Here is a 15,013-nt window from a genome sequence, read left to right as displayed (position 1 = left end):
AGACACTTTTGGGAGACAAGTCAGGACTTAGATTAAAGCCTCGCAGTTATTTCTTGCCCGGGTGGTGCCCCCCAACCACCCCGCCACCGTTTCAGCTAACCACGTATCCCTGCTGAGTGCTCGATTTGGCCACCCGCACTCGCTCGCTCACCCCACAACACTGCCTTTGACAGCAGTGAAGGACTGGGATCAGCCAGCACCATTCCCACTCTGACCACAATCCCAACACCTGACAGGGCTCCACGAGTCCCTCTGATGCTGCAGCACCACGTCAGGAGGCCAGCTTTGCCTCTTCAGCACCAATGCTACCTGCAGGGAGCCCGTTTCCTGCAGCAGCACCCCTTGTCTCAACACAGGTCCTCTTAGCATTTCAGGGGGAAAGAAAGAGGCACGTGAGGGATATGCAGGAGAACCTGTCTGCAGAAAACGTGACTTTCTTTTAAGCTTGGACTAGAGACAACTCTGAAAGCAGGCGAAACGGGAATTTGGTTAGAAGGGCAGCAACGTTCTTAATTTACATACTCCTTTGTAAGGGATCCCTGGGATCACATGAAGACAATACAGAAAACTTGTCCTGACATTTCCTTTCCTAAGTCAGTAATCTGAATGTTCTTCTCACACGCATACTACATAAAACATCGTACACATCTAACGCTCCTGTATTTTACTTCAGTATTTAAACCCCACAAACATTTTTTTTTCCAGCTGCTCCCCAGTGCTTCGTGCAACTCTTTCACAAGCACCGCTGGAGAAGAGCAGAGGGCATCAGAGCCACGTGGGCATCGCAGCTCCCTGCCAGCTGTGGGCACAACCCATTCCTAGACTGAAGCCTCACCTTGTGAAATCGCTTCTGGATACAATCCACACGTTTGCAAGAAAGCAGAGTGCTCCCTCGCCACCAGGAGCACCTCAGGGTGCGCTCACCCTGGGCCTCAACATGTTTTGCAGAGAGCCCGAGCCAGGACAGTGTGCCCGTGCACGTGTGAGAGGCAGCCTGCACCATGCACGGATGCGCCCTGAAATCTCAAAACCCTCCCAAGTGCCAGGATACAAAGCAAATTCCCCCCATCCTGGCCTTCAGGTCCCCTCGGCCTCTCTCCATCCCTCTGAGGAGGCCGGGAACAGCCTTCCTCTGCCGCGTGTTCCCCATCTGAGCACACCTTACCTCTTTACACAGCGGCGTCCGCCCCGTGCACTTGGGTTGCTGGTAGCTCTTGGGCAAGGCGCGGTAGCTGGAGCCCAGTCTTTTGCAGGAGGCATAGTCTATCTCCATGGCAATCCCCTCTGTGGCCCGTTCCTTCGGATACGTCTCCATGTGAACAGACTCTTTATACCCCAAAAAGTTTTTAAACCAAGTGAACAACTCTGGGAATTTCCTGAAAATAAAATGAATGAAGTGAAAAAGCAGCAGAGTAGAGATCAGGCAGCGCTGAGCTGTGACACTGAGGCTACAGCTGCTTGCTACGTGCACACAGTGCCCAAGAAGCCCCTCTGATTTATCAGCCTGCTGCGAGAGGACCCTCTCCCTTCAGTCTCACTCCCACGGAGCCTGACAAAATGGGAACCAAGTACCTGTTTGCTGATCGGGTTGTGGACTGCACCTGGGCCAACCAAAACACCTCAGCAGCAAACCCAAGCCCAGGTCCCTAGGTGTCTGCCAGTGTTCCTAACCTTAAAACAGAGCTCTACTTCCCAAGCTGGAAAGCAGCAAGAAAAAAAAGTGTTTTCTGAACTTATTAGCCTAAAATAGTGCACCTGTTCAGCTCCGCTTATCTCACACAGAGCTCCAGCAATAGGAGGAGCTGAACCTGTTACTGAAGCTAATTGAATCACCGCTCATTTACTGCTTCTTCGTTACATGACAGCTGCTAATGTCCGACTCTGGAAGAAGAGAATTGCATTGCTCCATTCCCAGCGCATTCATCCTTACAGCTGGGAGCACAGATGGTGGATGGGAGAAATGCAGATTTTTTGGTTGGAGACTTCACCCTTCCTAGCCAGAGCCAGCATCCCCCTGATACCTAATTCCAGGAGGAGTGCAAGCTCCTCGGGGCCACTTCTTTGCACAGCAGCCAGCCTAACAGGGTCCCAAACCTCACCTACATTGCTATTGCCTTCTCCTGCAGAACTGGGAGCTCAATTCACAGTGAAAAGGAGCATTTATCTTGCTGCCTGAAGTTGACACGAGGATAATTATTGCAGGGGTTTTAGGTGATTAATACAGACTTGTTCCGTGCAGCACGGGCACTTGCGGAAGTTATAATTTCTATTTAAACTGTAGTATTGATTATCAGTTTTGGCTTCAGGACAGAACTCAGCTGCCTTTTGCTTTTTTGTAATTTTAATGGGTTTGTATGAACACTTCTTTCAGGGGGCATTTCCTATGTAATTAGGCTGTCGATTTTTTTCTCGAGTGAAATAATCCATGACTCTAGAGCAAGACACCTCAGCAACATGCTGAGGAGTAATTCTGTTCGCTCTTCTGAAAAAGGAAAAGACAAAAAAGAAGGACCAGTTCTGCACCTGAACACTGCTTGCCATTGCTGGGAATCTCCAAAAAAACTCTCCGGCTGCTTCTTGGACAAGGAAGGGAAGAGGGAGTGTGAAGTCATAAGGAAAACCGAAGCAGGGCACTTATTGTTCTGCTCCAGTAAAGGAAAAAAGTCTGAAAACGTAAAGCACGTGGCACCTGCACAGAAAGAACCATCGAGGGGCTTCCAGGAGCTACCAGCATCTTCCTGCCCCCACAGCAGTGCACGGCACCTGACAGTGGACATTCCCGGCACTCAGGCTGGGCTGGAGGAGACAGGAGATCTTGGCTGCACAGCAGCAACTCGTGCAGTCGCTCCGTGGGTGGGCAATTTAAGCCGTGGCAGGCCACGCAGATAAAAGTCGAGCCAAGCAACGGTGGAGGAAGTGGGCAGCGTGGGGGGCTTCACTTGGACAGCTCAAGAAACCGCTGCCTGGCTCCCCCTGTGCCACACGACCACAAAGGTCGGCATTTCTTCCCTGGCTCTGCAACAGGAACAGACTGATGGGATCGAACCTCTCCTCTCCAGAAAGAAGCAGGCTCCACTTACCCCAGAAAGGGAGAGACGAGCTGCACAAGCTCTGCCCGGGAGATCACCTCCTGGTTGAAAATCACCAGGCAGCGGAGGAAGTTTTCGTATGCTTCTGTGCTGCGCAGAGCTTTGCGGACCTGAGGGAAAGAGAAGAGGAAAAGTGGTTGCTCTCGAGGTGAGATCAAGTTGTCTAGCACTGTCTGGGAGACCTGGATTCAATGCTGTGCTGTCCACCTATGCATGGGGATTGCACACACAACGAGAAAGCAAAACTCTTGGGAGGGAGCTTGCCTAACTCCATGGAGCCAGAGAAGCAAAGCAAGTGGTCTCCTTGCTGGGCATGCCTTGCACCACCAGCACCCTACACGCAGGAGCATTACCTTGAAGAAGGGAGTTCTAAGCAAAGAATGAAACCCCAACTGCTGGATTATCACAGGTTATCACAGCCAAGCCGGGTTCTGTAACCCTTAGCTCCTCAGCTTGAGAAAACCCAGCGATTAATTCCGACACCATTACCTTTCCCACGAGAACAGTTAGCATCCACGCATCAAACAGATCTATCATCATTAAGGGATTCGTCATTACAGCTACAACTCTGCAGCAGGGATTTCTGCATTTACTCATGTTAACACCTACACATCCTCCGAGCAATGGAGTGGTTCCCAGTCACCGTTAGCTGGTCTACAGCATGCTGCAGAACGTAGCACGCCATCAGGGAGCAAGCAAGGCTTTCATCAACACATGAAAATTGCTTGAAAGGCTTGTTTGCTTTCACTACACGCTCCCTTCTGAGCCATAAAGAAATGTATGGACATCTTAGGGAAAACACCAAGGTACCACTTGGAAACTTCCCACACATTCTTCTTCTGTCGTGCGTGGTACACCAGCAACAGGTGACAACGGTGCAATGCATTAGATGCATCTCTCAGGGGAAAAAAAAGGGGGGAAAAAGTGACGTTGACATGAATCAGCTGTGTTGTAAACTGAGCTCCCACCCTGCAGGCATCTGGCTGTGGAGGGGCATGGCAAACAGCGCTACCACGGCAGGATAAACAAGGCATATCATCGGCTGGGTGGGGATTTCAGAAAGGTGAAAACATTTCATAAGGCTTGTTACAGAAAGGATTCGCATTCCTGCAAATTTTCAGGAGCATTGGTAGGCGTAGCCCCCAGCCAGGCCTTCCTCCCAAAGAGCATCAGCAGCAGGTGAAGAGCTGGAGAATGACCTTTGGGGAAAAAGACACGGATATTTGTGTAGGGAATCAGCGTGGTTTGGGTTGGAAGGGACCTTAAAAGATCACCTAACTCCAGCCCCCCCTGCAGGTCTGACTTAGCTCAGGTCATCTGAGGTCAAGCCGACCGATGTTGTCATTGTGGTGTGGAGATCACAAACTTCCCTGTGATAAAGCTCAGGATGTATACACACGAGGAACATAAATCAGTGCCACGAGGTTGCTGTCTCCAAATCTCACCTTCTCAAAGAACAGAGATTCTGTCCCCACGCCATGCTTGCTGGCTTCTGCCAAAGACTGGTCTTTTAAACCAAGCAGCTTCGGCTTCTTCTGTTAAAAAAAAAAAAAAAAAAAAGGAAAAAAAAAAAAAAAGAAAAAAAGCTGTTCAGCAGAGGAAGTTGCCTTATTTTGACCATGCATCACACAAGGGGTTTCAGCCTTCTGAGCTCGCCGCTTGCTCACAAATAAAAAAGATGACTTTTCCAGAAGGAAACTTGTCTGAAAGTGAGCCCCATATGTAAATATATTAATCTTTAATCAGTATCATACAATTCCCAATATTTTTAATATGAGGTTGCATCCTTTTCTCTAATGGGCTGCTATAAACAGCTATTGTTTCAATTTTTTATCTAGTTTGCAGAATTACCAAAACAGACCTGTTTCATCTTTTTGTTTGTTTGTTTGTTTTGTTTGCTTTTTGTTTTTTAACCACCACTCATTCAGTTCTTGTTATACCTCCCTAAAATCAATGTATTTCTCTTGCATTCCACTGCAAGATCCTCTGTTTTCTCCATTGGGGCACCACACTCCACATCCTCAGAAAGGCTGAAAGCTGCCTCCAAAACACGTTCTATTTTGCTGTGTTTTATTTGAAAAGGAGGAGAAAGACTGGAAGGGGAGGTAAACCACTGGATTTAAATGATACAGCTACACAGGCTAATGCTTTTCTTCACCAGGCAAGAGCCACCACCTTCAAATAAAGCATTGTGCCTAATGCAGAGCCACAAAACCACCCGGCCATCAGACCGTTCCTCTTACACTGCAAAGCCCTGTTCTCTCAAAGTGTGAGTAACATGAAAGGGGTAAACTCAGCTATGAAAATCATCACTCACTTCTGTGTTACAAGGTTTATTATAAGACAAACCAACACGATTCTGCTCTAAGTTCTGCTCTGACAAAGATGCAGGCACACATCTTTCCCTCAGCTGATTCCCAGCAGCTCTAGGACCAGCACCACACATTCACAACGAGCACGGGCTCTTACCTTGACCGGAGGGGTTGTTCCAGTTCCTGAGTGCCGTCGGATCTGACAGCCGTTCTGGTTGGGTCTCTGCTGCTTGTTGTTGAGCTGGGGCTTCTTCACGGTGCCGCCGTGATCATTTCTCACCGATTCCACTTTCTCTGCAGTCGTCTTACTTAACAGCTAAGAAACAAAAGCCACAAGAGAATTAGAGCTGAGTTCCACCTAACAGGGCCAAAAAAAGTACGCCCTCTCCTCCTAGCTCTAGGTAACTCATGTATTTTACTGCAGTTATGGCAGTCTTGGGACAACCTTTTTAGGCAAAGGAATTGCATTTATTGACCCAAGACAGAGTCAATCACCCTGACCCCAATCCCACACTCAGAAAAAGACCCCTCCACAAAAACTTCCTAGAAACAAACCAGGAAAACACATTTTTCTGAACACTGGCTATGTGAAGAAAGTTTTCCACTAGGTCTTCCAGCTTGTCTCCAGGCAGACTCACCACAGAGCTGTTGGCATCAGGCAGGAACTGCCCGAACTCTGAGAGCAGATCCTCCTGGTTTTTGAAGAGGCGAGCCACCTGCGCGTACACCTCCTGCTCCGTCAGAGCGGGCGTGTAGTTGCCTCCTGCCTCCTTGGCATTCCGCTGCTCCTTCTGTCGGAGGAAAGAGGAGACGTGTCAGAGGGAAGGACATCTCAACTATGTAAGTAGCAAAGAGAAATAGCCCTCAATGATGAGGAGAATGAAACAGCAAGGGTCTCGGCTCCTTAAGCAAAGAGTTGTATTAAATACTAGGCCATGGACTAGCAGGACATCGATGAAGGAAGTCATTTATTTACTTTTAACATAATCTGAAACTCATTTAGCTTGGAAAAATTCCTCAAGATCAAGCACAGTTGGCTCCCCACAGCAAAGAAAGAGAAATAACCTTCCTCATACTCCAACAGGCATCGCCAAAACTCACCTGGTAGGTGTGGAGGATCTCCAGGAAGGCTTTGTAGATGTCTGGCTGTCCCTGGAACCGATTCTTGATCTTGTTGACATAATTGATGGCATGATTAAACTCAACGGGCTGATTGTTCTGCAGGGATGGTGTGGTTCCCAGAGAGATTGTCACAGGTGTATGAGGTTGGACCGGCGGCGAGCGTGGCGATGCGTACGGTGGAATCGGGGGAGTCTGCTGGCTGGCAGGGGTATGTGCCTGCAGCTGGGATGGCTAAGAGGAGAAGGAGTCATTAAGAGGAGAAGGAGCCACTTCAGACAGGAGCGGATTCTTGACGCTTTGAATAAAGGAACTTTTCTTCTACCTATGTGCCGTAACCAGAGGAAGCAGCCAGCACATAAGCCTACCTGATGCCCACAGGGATTCTGAGCCACAGCATCACGCAGACAGCAGTGGTACAGAATTCCCTGCTACTACATCCAGACAAACAGTCTCTACCCATATACTAGCCCTGGAGGACTTTTGCTGCGCTTCCTTTGAAGATTGTTTTTGATTTTTCCCCACCCCAAACACTTAGGTATGGCTTGCTGCAGCACTACAAGTTATTTCACCTCTAGTTAAGAATGCTGAGATGCATAAAGTAAGGCGACAGCAAGGGAAAACTGCATTTTTCCCACTATTGACACAAAGAGCACACAGGTCAGACTCTCAGAGTAATCCCCTTGCATACCCTAACCGACACCTACCCACTCTGCTTACCTACAACAGTACCTGCCTGCTAAGGAAACCTCATCAAGATCCAGCACCTCCCTCGGGTTCATTTTAAAGTTCCACCAACATCAGCTCAACATTTTCTAGGATGACGACCCAGGGAGAAAACCACGGAGCCCACAGCGATGAGAGACTGCCAGCTCTCACCGAGCCCAGGTGTTACCTGCGTGCTTTGGAGAAAGGCCTTGAAAGCTGGCTCAGGTAAGCTAATTGTGGCATGTCTCGGCTTTTAAGTTTTCAGCTTTGCAAGTCTTCCGGCATGTTTTTGTTGGCCATTTCTGAACAGGAGGTTGCAAGTCCCACCAATGTTTGCCTAGAGATTATCTTCTTGCCATATTGTAAACCCTGCTGCTCGCTAACTATGTATTCCTCCCCCCACACTCCCCATCCCTTCTCTTCTCTTTTCCAGACATTCGTTAGCTAATTGTACAGTTTAGAGACCAACCACTGAAACTTTTGGGGATTCATTCCCTCCCTAAGGCACTCAAATCTTTGCACTTTTTCAGGCTGAAATAGGAGATTTTATCTAGACTAAGCTCCTTCGATGCCTCTTACATTATTCTATTTTGCTTTCAGTCACATAAAATACATCTGTTGGACAGCAGCATCTGGAATGCATCTACAGCACAGCGTCAGATTCCCTTTGTTATTGAAAGGTCTCAGTTTCAGGCACATAAACCGGTAATTAAAGACAACATCATGGTCATCTTGCCTGACCCCTTGCACTTCAGCTTTGCCAACAAACCCTGCACCCATGCAAACGATGGCTGCGCTAGAATGCCCTTTCTGTTTGTTTTTGTTTTACAACAGATGTCCAGTCCGAAAACAAGACTTCACGCAATGCACAATCTACCGCATCGCTCAGCAAGCTCTCCTAAAAACTTCATTACCCCCAACGTTTGAAACCACACACAAGCTTTCACACCAAGAGCAACGTCATTATCACAGCCTCGGCTTTACTAGGGATTTCTTAGGATTTCGGTTATTCTGAGACAATATACACAAAAGCAGGCAGTTCATCACGTGCCCAGAGCTTTAATTAAGAAGCCCTTCCTGCAAATTCGACTGCATTCTTGGGGCCTTCTTCCCAGGGCTGCTGGATCACTCCTTAGGTACTGCCCATGCATTTTACCAGATGTTCTGAGCACCTCTGCGTTCCCATTTAAAGTCACGAGGCTTTTCCAAACCTTCAAGCTGGCTTATCTGCGTTATTGCCATATCAGCTAGTACACACCTCAAAGTTTGAACAGGTGAAGCCAACCCACCAGCAGAAGGACAGCATGAGCAGGGCTCAGGAATATTAGCAAAAAGCAGCCTAACACCTCCTTTTTCGTTCCCCAGCTCCACACCAGCATCAGCTGGAGGCAGCAGGTTCCCCACATGTGAACACAGGCCGTATAAAGTCTCTCTCTCACCTTACTGATTTTGGCAGGCGGTGGCTGCGGCGCGGGCTGTGCTGGTGTTGGGGTTGATTGCGCTGAAGGCTGCGACTGATGCTGCGGCTGGGGCTGCGGCTGGGGCTGCAAGCCGTGAGTGGGGATCTGGTGAACCTGCCCCGGTGTCGTCACGTTCACCATATCGTTCGTCTGCACCTCGATCTTGTAACCAGGTGGCAAGAAGGTGTTGAAGCCCATGATCAAGTCTGGGTGGCCCTTGAAGAGCTGTGATACACGGCTGATCACTCCCGGAGTGTCAATGCTGCAAGAGGAGCGAGAACAAAATGTCACAATCCTCTAATTCCCTTTCGGTGGTAAACCAAACCCTCTGCATGATAATTCTCCATTAGAATTTCTATCTTATCATCTGTAAGCTACGGAACAAAGCAAATCTCATTCCTATAAATGTATTACCGAGCTTAAGAATGACACAGGAGTTATTTTATTAGCCCAGACAGCATTTTGTATGAATGAGGTCTATCCCCAGGCCTGACCATTGCTAATGGGCAGACCACCAGGCAGCCAGATGAGTCAGCCACGAAGGCCAAACATGGGAACTGCTGCTCTAAGCCAAGATTTAGTACAAAAGAAGAAATGAATCTCACTTTCAGAAGAGAAAGTACTCAACTGTTTTACACTGTTAGGGAGATGTGTTACCCTGCAAATGGAAGGACGAGGTTAGCTCCTGCTGCGTGCTCCCATGCCCACACACACACCTGGACGGCAAAGCAGAATGCGGAGCATTACCTTTGAGATTTGAATTCCTTCATAATATCCAAGAAGTCATTGTAGACCTGTGGCTGGCTACCAAACTGCAGCTTCACCTGGTCAAGGTAAGACAATGCATCCTCCACCTGGAGACAGAACAGACAGGTTACATTAGCAGAGATTTTATTTCACCTCTGTTGTTCTGGAAAACACGTACTTGAAGATACAGCTGTCAGCACTGAGCCCGGGCAGGGAATTCAGGAGCAAAAGACCACGAGCCTGGCTGGTGTATTACCAGCCCCATTTCAATAGGAGATGCTCACTCCCTGTTCCCGGCTCACAAGACAGAACTGTACCAAAAAGAAAGGAAAAAAAGAAAAAAAAAAAAAGAAAGAAACAAAGATCAGCAGAATTAGTCAGGAAAAATATACTCCAGAATTACCATCTCACCATAACTGAAGTAACTGCTAGGATAAACAGAACTGAGTATTTTTCCTGCATTCAGATGTGGAAATTATTATGGAAGCCTAAGAATAAGCAGAAAGTCGAAATGACATACTCAGCGTAGTAGATGTCTGCCAGGTACGCGCTTGTACTTTTTCCAGACATTTCAGTTTGACACAGAAGGATTTTGAAAATGGCAACTGTGGGCGGTAAATTGTTTTACACCTCCAACAGCAAGAAGTTTATGAAGCGTTCATGTACCAACATCCAATTTTCAGGCACAGCCCCTGCCTGAAGTGAGAGCCCTGGGTACCCAGCAGCTCCAGCAGCCAGGCCACATGCTCGTCAGCTGCGAGAGCTACGCACAGACCCTCCCTTCACTCTGAAATTAAACACAGCACGGGAAAAGAGGCTGGCACCTACGGTCCCACTCTTGCCTCAGTGGAGGATCTGCCGTCAATGTCACTGGGAGGGAGAAGCCCAGGTTGTAAAACCACTTTCAGAGGTCTCTAGGAACAAAGTCTCCTGCTCAGGGAAAGGAAAGGGCTTCTTGCCCTACAAAGTGGCGGTTCCCAGCAAACCTGGAAGAGGCTACTTGGAAGAGACGAAGAACTGGGCATCATTTCATGCACGTGCCTACTGCTAGAGCCGAATCAACAGAACTACACAAATGGGTTATTTCTGGTGGAGATTTCTCCATTTTTCAAGGATTTTACAGCACGCAATCCACCACCAGAGCCTCCCTTCCTCCCCCGTTACTCCCACAGGAGCCATGCGGTCAGAAATGCGCCAAACAAACATTTTGGCAACGTCACCCGCGCCTTCTCCTAACGGAGGAGCAACGCTCGGCCTCACCTTGAGCCTCTGGAACTGCTGCTGCCCCTGCACGGGCACGGCCGGCGGCGTCGGGTGAGTGTGGCTTTGCACCACCTGGCTGCCGTGCGGCTGCACCGGCGTGCTGTGGTGGTGCCCGCTGTGCACCGCCGCGATGGCCGGCCCGTGGCTGCCCGAGCTCTGCGGCACAGCCGACACCTGGGGAGACAAAAATGCCATCAGGGGAAGCACAGCACCACCATCGGTCTTCCCAGGCGGAGGTGGAGAAGTTGAGTTGAACTCCGTGCCACACACATGCTAGGGGCGCCTCACCAGCCTGGAACGCTGCCTGGTTGTCTCATGGCTAGCACTAACGTAAGAAAACTGCAAAAGGAGCTGGAAACGGGGTTTTTAGACAGTCAAGGTTCTGTCTTTTCCCTAAAAAAAAAAAAATGCTGGCACATTCAGGGATTGGAATGAATGTATCTCTACGAGCTGCCACGCTCCTGCCGTTCGGTTTGGGCAAGCTGAGGCTGTCTGGTCCCAGCAAACTCGGGGCAGTTTCAGGCCTCCTTTAAACATGAAACCAGAATTTTGAGAAAGCACTAAAAACCCTTTAAAGTAATAAAAAAAAGAGCAATTACTGTTCATTTTGCACAAACAGGCTTTGTTTTCTACTCAAGCATCTTTCGGATGGGCTGTACTTTTCTGTTTTAACCCTTCTCATTAAACAATTTGTTTGCTGGTCCATTCAAGTCCCGTTTAAAGGGACTGCCAGCAATAAACTCGTCCTCTCTCCAGGCCCTGCAAGCATCTGCCTGCAGGCTCTTCAGCTTTGCGGCTGCTACTTTCTGCACAAATATCCCCTCTGCAGTAATAAGGAAGAAACTATGCGTAAAATTAGGCACTAGGCAGGGAGCACGGCCAACCAGCAGCATGAGCATGGAGGATGCAACGTGCCAAAACAAGCCAGAGATGAGCAAGTCTACCCCTAGTCTGTCACTGAGAGGCACCTCCAGTGCATCCTTGAAGGATTTTCTCTTCCAGACGATATTCCCTTGCTAAGGGGGCAGCAGACAGCTTCTCAGAGGGAAGGGAGCCACCTGATGATCCCAGGTTTTCTTTAACAGTTCCATTTTCCTGAAAATCTGCGATCTAAATGGCAGCCTGTTTGGGTTAAGATCACCCACGACATCACAAGCTTGGGACAGAGCAACACGAGGTTTGTTGAGAACAAACCTTCTCCTTGCAAACGAAAAATGGAGCCAAAGTCTGGTGCAGACTTGCCTCTAGGATCACGATCTGAATCACTGAAGAACAGTGTTCAAAAAAAGCCACATCACACCCCATTTCAGGTTCGGAGCCACCCGAACAACCACGCTGATTGTCTTCAAGTCTTCAACTGAAGTTAGAGCTTAAAAGGAGAGCTTTGGGAAGCCAAAGCCTCGTCTCAAACCCAGAACCCTGCCGTGCAAAACCACGGGGCTGGGCGGTCGGAGAGCAGGACCGCCAGCAGGCTGCCGAGCGCTGGGCACACGCACCTGGTAGCTGGGGGTTACGGAGTACTGGATCCCCGTGGCAGACTGCATGGTCTCCGAAACCGCCTCATACACCGGCGGGGCCGGGGCGAGCACGCGGTGCTGGTGCTGGAAAGCCTCGGTGCTGCTGGTGATACGTCTCTGCTGCGACGCGTACACGGGTGACTCCTGCTCGTCCAAGCGCCGCTTCATTCTGAACTCATGCTCGGGGAGCGCTACAGAACCTGGGGAAAGCAGAGCAATTAGCCCAGGGCATCGACTCCTCGCGCCCTGCCGGCACCAGGAATGCCAAGTTCACCAGGGGAAGTTTGGGGCCGGTCGTTTGTGTGGCTGAGATCTCGGGACAGGGAAAAGGAATTAGGATTCGTCCTCCTGCGCCGAGCGTGCAGTTACGTTTCTCACAAAAGCACAGCCTTCCCGGCAGAAAAGCAGCACTGCTTTCACGTTAACGATTTCTGTCCCACGTGAAGGACGTGGCTGGGTGAGAGTCAGGTGTGAGAGATGCCGTAAAACCACAGGAAGGGGAAAAAAGGAGGAGGTGAGACGCAGCAAGCCTGCTACGGCTTTGAAACCACTTCCAGAGCCCCAGTGCCAAGCTGGACATGCACACGAGAGGCGCGCAGCCCCCCCAAAGCCTGCCGTGCCTCCAACAGGGGGGCTTCAGATCCCATGTGCCACACAGCCCAAAACCAAGGCACACAAAGCAGAGCCGTGCCGGCACACAACAGCTCAGGTGAGATCTGCCCTCTTCAGTCTCCAATTCCGTGGGGCTCCTCCGAAGCCCCTCTCCAGCCCCCCGGGCGCAGCGCAGTTACCCACAGGCTCTCACGGCCAGGAGGGACTTCCCCGAGCCAGGGTGAGCCCCCCCTGCCCAAATCCATCGCTGACCAAACGCAGCGAGGCACCCGGGGAGGGGAGATGCCAAAAATACACATGGCAGCCAGCAGGGCAGAGGGTCGGGACGGATCCACGTGCTGCAGAACACGGGCTCTGCGCGACGGAGCCCTTCATCCCCTCTGGGTCCCTCTCCCCTCCCCGCCAGGATCCCCTCTCACTCGGGGGGGGTAGGACGAGAGGGAAGATTGCCTCACTGCTTTTTCAGGTTGCTTTTTCAAGTTCAGCCTCATACCGGGTCCCCAGAGCTCCAGGAGGGCAGAGGAGCGCCTGCAGGGGCCGAGGACTGCTGTCCTGCTGGGACACTACCTGCTCCTACCCCCCAGCCTCCAAACGCACCTCCAGCTGCCCCCCAGGGGTGGGATCGGGCCGGGATTCTGCATGACAATGCCCGGGTAAAGGCTCAGGCGCACCGAGGCTCCGGCCACCACCTGAGGCTGGAGGAGAAAAGCTTTTTCTCCGGAGCCAGCGAGCACGAGGACGGTGGCCATGGGATCTGGGCAACTCGGCGCACCAGCAAGCAGCCACAGGCAGGAAAATCCCATCCTCTGCACTGGGGTGAGGACACCCAGCGCCTGCTGCGAGTTCCCCTGGGGTCCTCGTGGCAGGAGAGCAACCCTGAGCCCCGCTGGGGCACAGCCTGCTGAGCAGGACCACGCCTGCTGTCCCGGCGTTAAGACCCTAAAACCATCCCGACACCCATCCCGGGGATTCAGTCCCACCTTACACCTCCCGTTTAACCTTTCCCTGGGTTTTTCACCCCAAAGCAAGCATGCAGCACTCAGCAGAGCTGCACCTTCGCGGGGCGGGGGGCACAGGGAGAAGGTTTTGGGGTGGGCGACTGCAGGGATCCCGCTCCCAGAGGCCTTTATGGGACGGGGGAATGTTCCCGCTGGCTCTGAGGGCACCGATCTAACAGCACGGTGTCTCAAAACTCCTGAAATGGGGTTAAAAACTTCCCAGGGAGGGCCGGCAGCCTGGCACGGCAGGTCCCGATCCCTCCTGGCTCAAAATCATCGATTATCGGGCAGTTTGGGGTCGCTTTAGCAGCCCAAACATCCGCTTTTCTTTGGGGGAAGGACGAGGGACGTCCGTTTGCCACAGTTACACCCCTTACGCGTTATTTTCCCAGCCTACAAAACCCCATTGCAAACCCAGGCCCCAAAAGCCCCCCCTGGGCTCAGCAGCCCCCTTTTCAACCCCTACCAACCCCACAACCTTGGGCGACCCCAAAAACCGAGAAAGCGGGGTCAAAACCACAGCACGAGCCCCGCAGGGTGTGGGATAACGCCACGCAGAGAGACCCCATAAAAAGGCTGCCGGCTGGCTGTTAAAAAGGGTAAAAAATGGGTATGAGGAGCAGGATTTAGGGGATTCCTACAGAGAGGTGGGGGAATGGAGGCCCAATGGGGCAGCGGGGTCCCGCTGTGGGGCTGGGGGATCGGGGGGGACCCATAAGGGATGGGGGGAGGGATCCGGGGGGGGAATGGGCGGGTTTGGGGTGGGGCTTGGGGTGGGAGGGGTTTGGGGTGGGGAAGGATTTAGGGGGGAATAGGGTGGGGGGGGCTGGCGGGGAGGGGTTTGGGGGGGGGGGGGGGTGGTTTTGGGGTGGGAGAGTTTAGGGAAGGATTTGGGGGGGTTGGGGTGGGAGGGGTTGGGGAAGGGGTGAGGGGGGGGGATTTGGGGACGGTTGTGGGAGGGGTCAGAGGGTTTTGGGGAGGGGGTGGGGAGAGCCCGGGGTGGGTTTTAGGCATGGGGGGGGGGAAAGGGGCTGGATGGGTTTGGAAGGGGGGGGGTTGGGGCGGGGGGAGGGGTTCTGGGGGCGGCTTTTAGGGTGCGGGGGGGGGCGGCGGGGGCGGGGCGGGGGTGGGGGAGGGGCCGCGGGGAGGGTTCGGGGCTGTTGAGGGGGGGGGGGAGGTGGGGGCGGG

At 51.6% G+C, this 15,013-nt stretch overlaps 1 protein-coding gene across 3 annotated transcripts in view; it reads right to left on the bottom strand.

The window, feature by feature from the left end:
• Positions 1 to 15,013, bottom strand: part of SIN3A (SIN3 transcription regulator family member A) — a 29,871-nt gene that overhangs the window by 11,623 nt on the left and 3,235 nt on the right. For all 3 annotated transcript variants that reach the window (XM_082769061.1, XM_082769063.1, XM_082769062.1), the window contains exons 2-11: positions 12,195 to 12,415; positions 10,696 to 10,872; positions 9,436 to 9,542; positions 8,668 to 8,950; positions 6,503 to 6,754; positions 6,040 to 6,192; positions 5,559 to 5,717; positions 4,535 to 4,624; positions 3,081 to 3,199; positions 1,166 to 1,376 (exon numbers count right to left, since the gene is read on the bottom strand). In XM_082769061.1, coding sequence (XP_082625187.1) covers positions 1,166 to 1,376; positions 3,081 to 3,199; positions 4,535 to 4,624; positions 5,559 to 5,717; positions 6,040 to 6,192; positions 6,503 to 6,754; positions 8,668 to 8,950; positions 9,436 to 9,542; positions 10,696 to 10,872; positions 12,195 to 12,383 — 1,740 coding nt within the window. In that variant the 5' untranslated portion in view covers positions 12,384 to 12,415. The remainder of the gene's footprint in view (positions 1 to 1,165; positions 1,377 to 3,080; positions 3,200 to 4,534; positions 4,625 to 5,558; positions 5,718 to 6,039; positions 6,193 to 6,502; positions 6,755 to 8,667; positions 8,951 to 9,435; positions 9,543 to 10,695; positions 10,873 to 12,194; positions 12,416 to 15,013) is intronic.

The sequence above is a fragment of the Aythya marila genome (assembly GCF_965140915.1).
Source record: "Aythya marila genome assembly, chromosome: 11".
Taxonomy (NCBI): domain Eukaryota; kingdom Metazoa; phylum Chordata; class Aves; order Anseriformes; family Anatidae; genus Aythya; species Aythya marila.
This window is presented reverse-complemented; position numbering and strand designations above follow the sequence as displayed.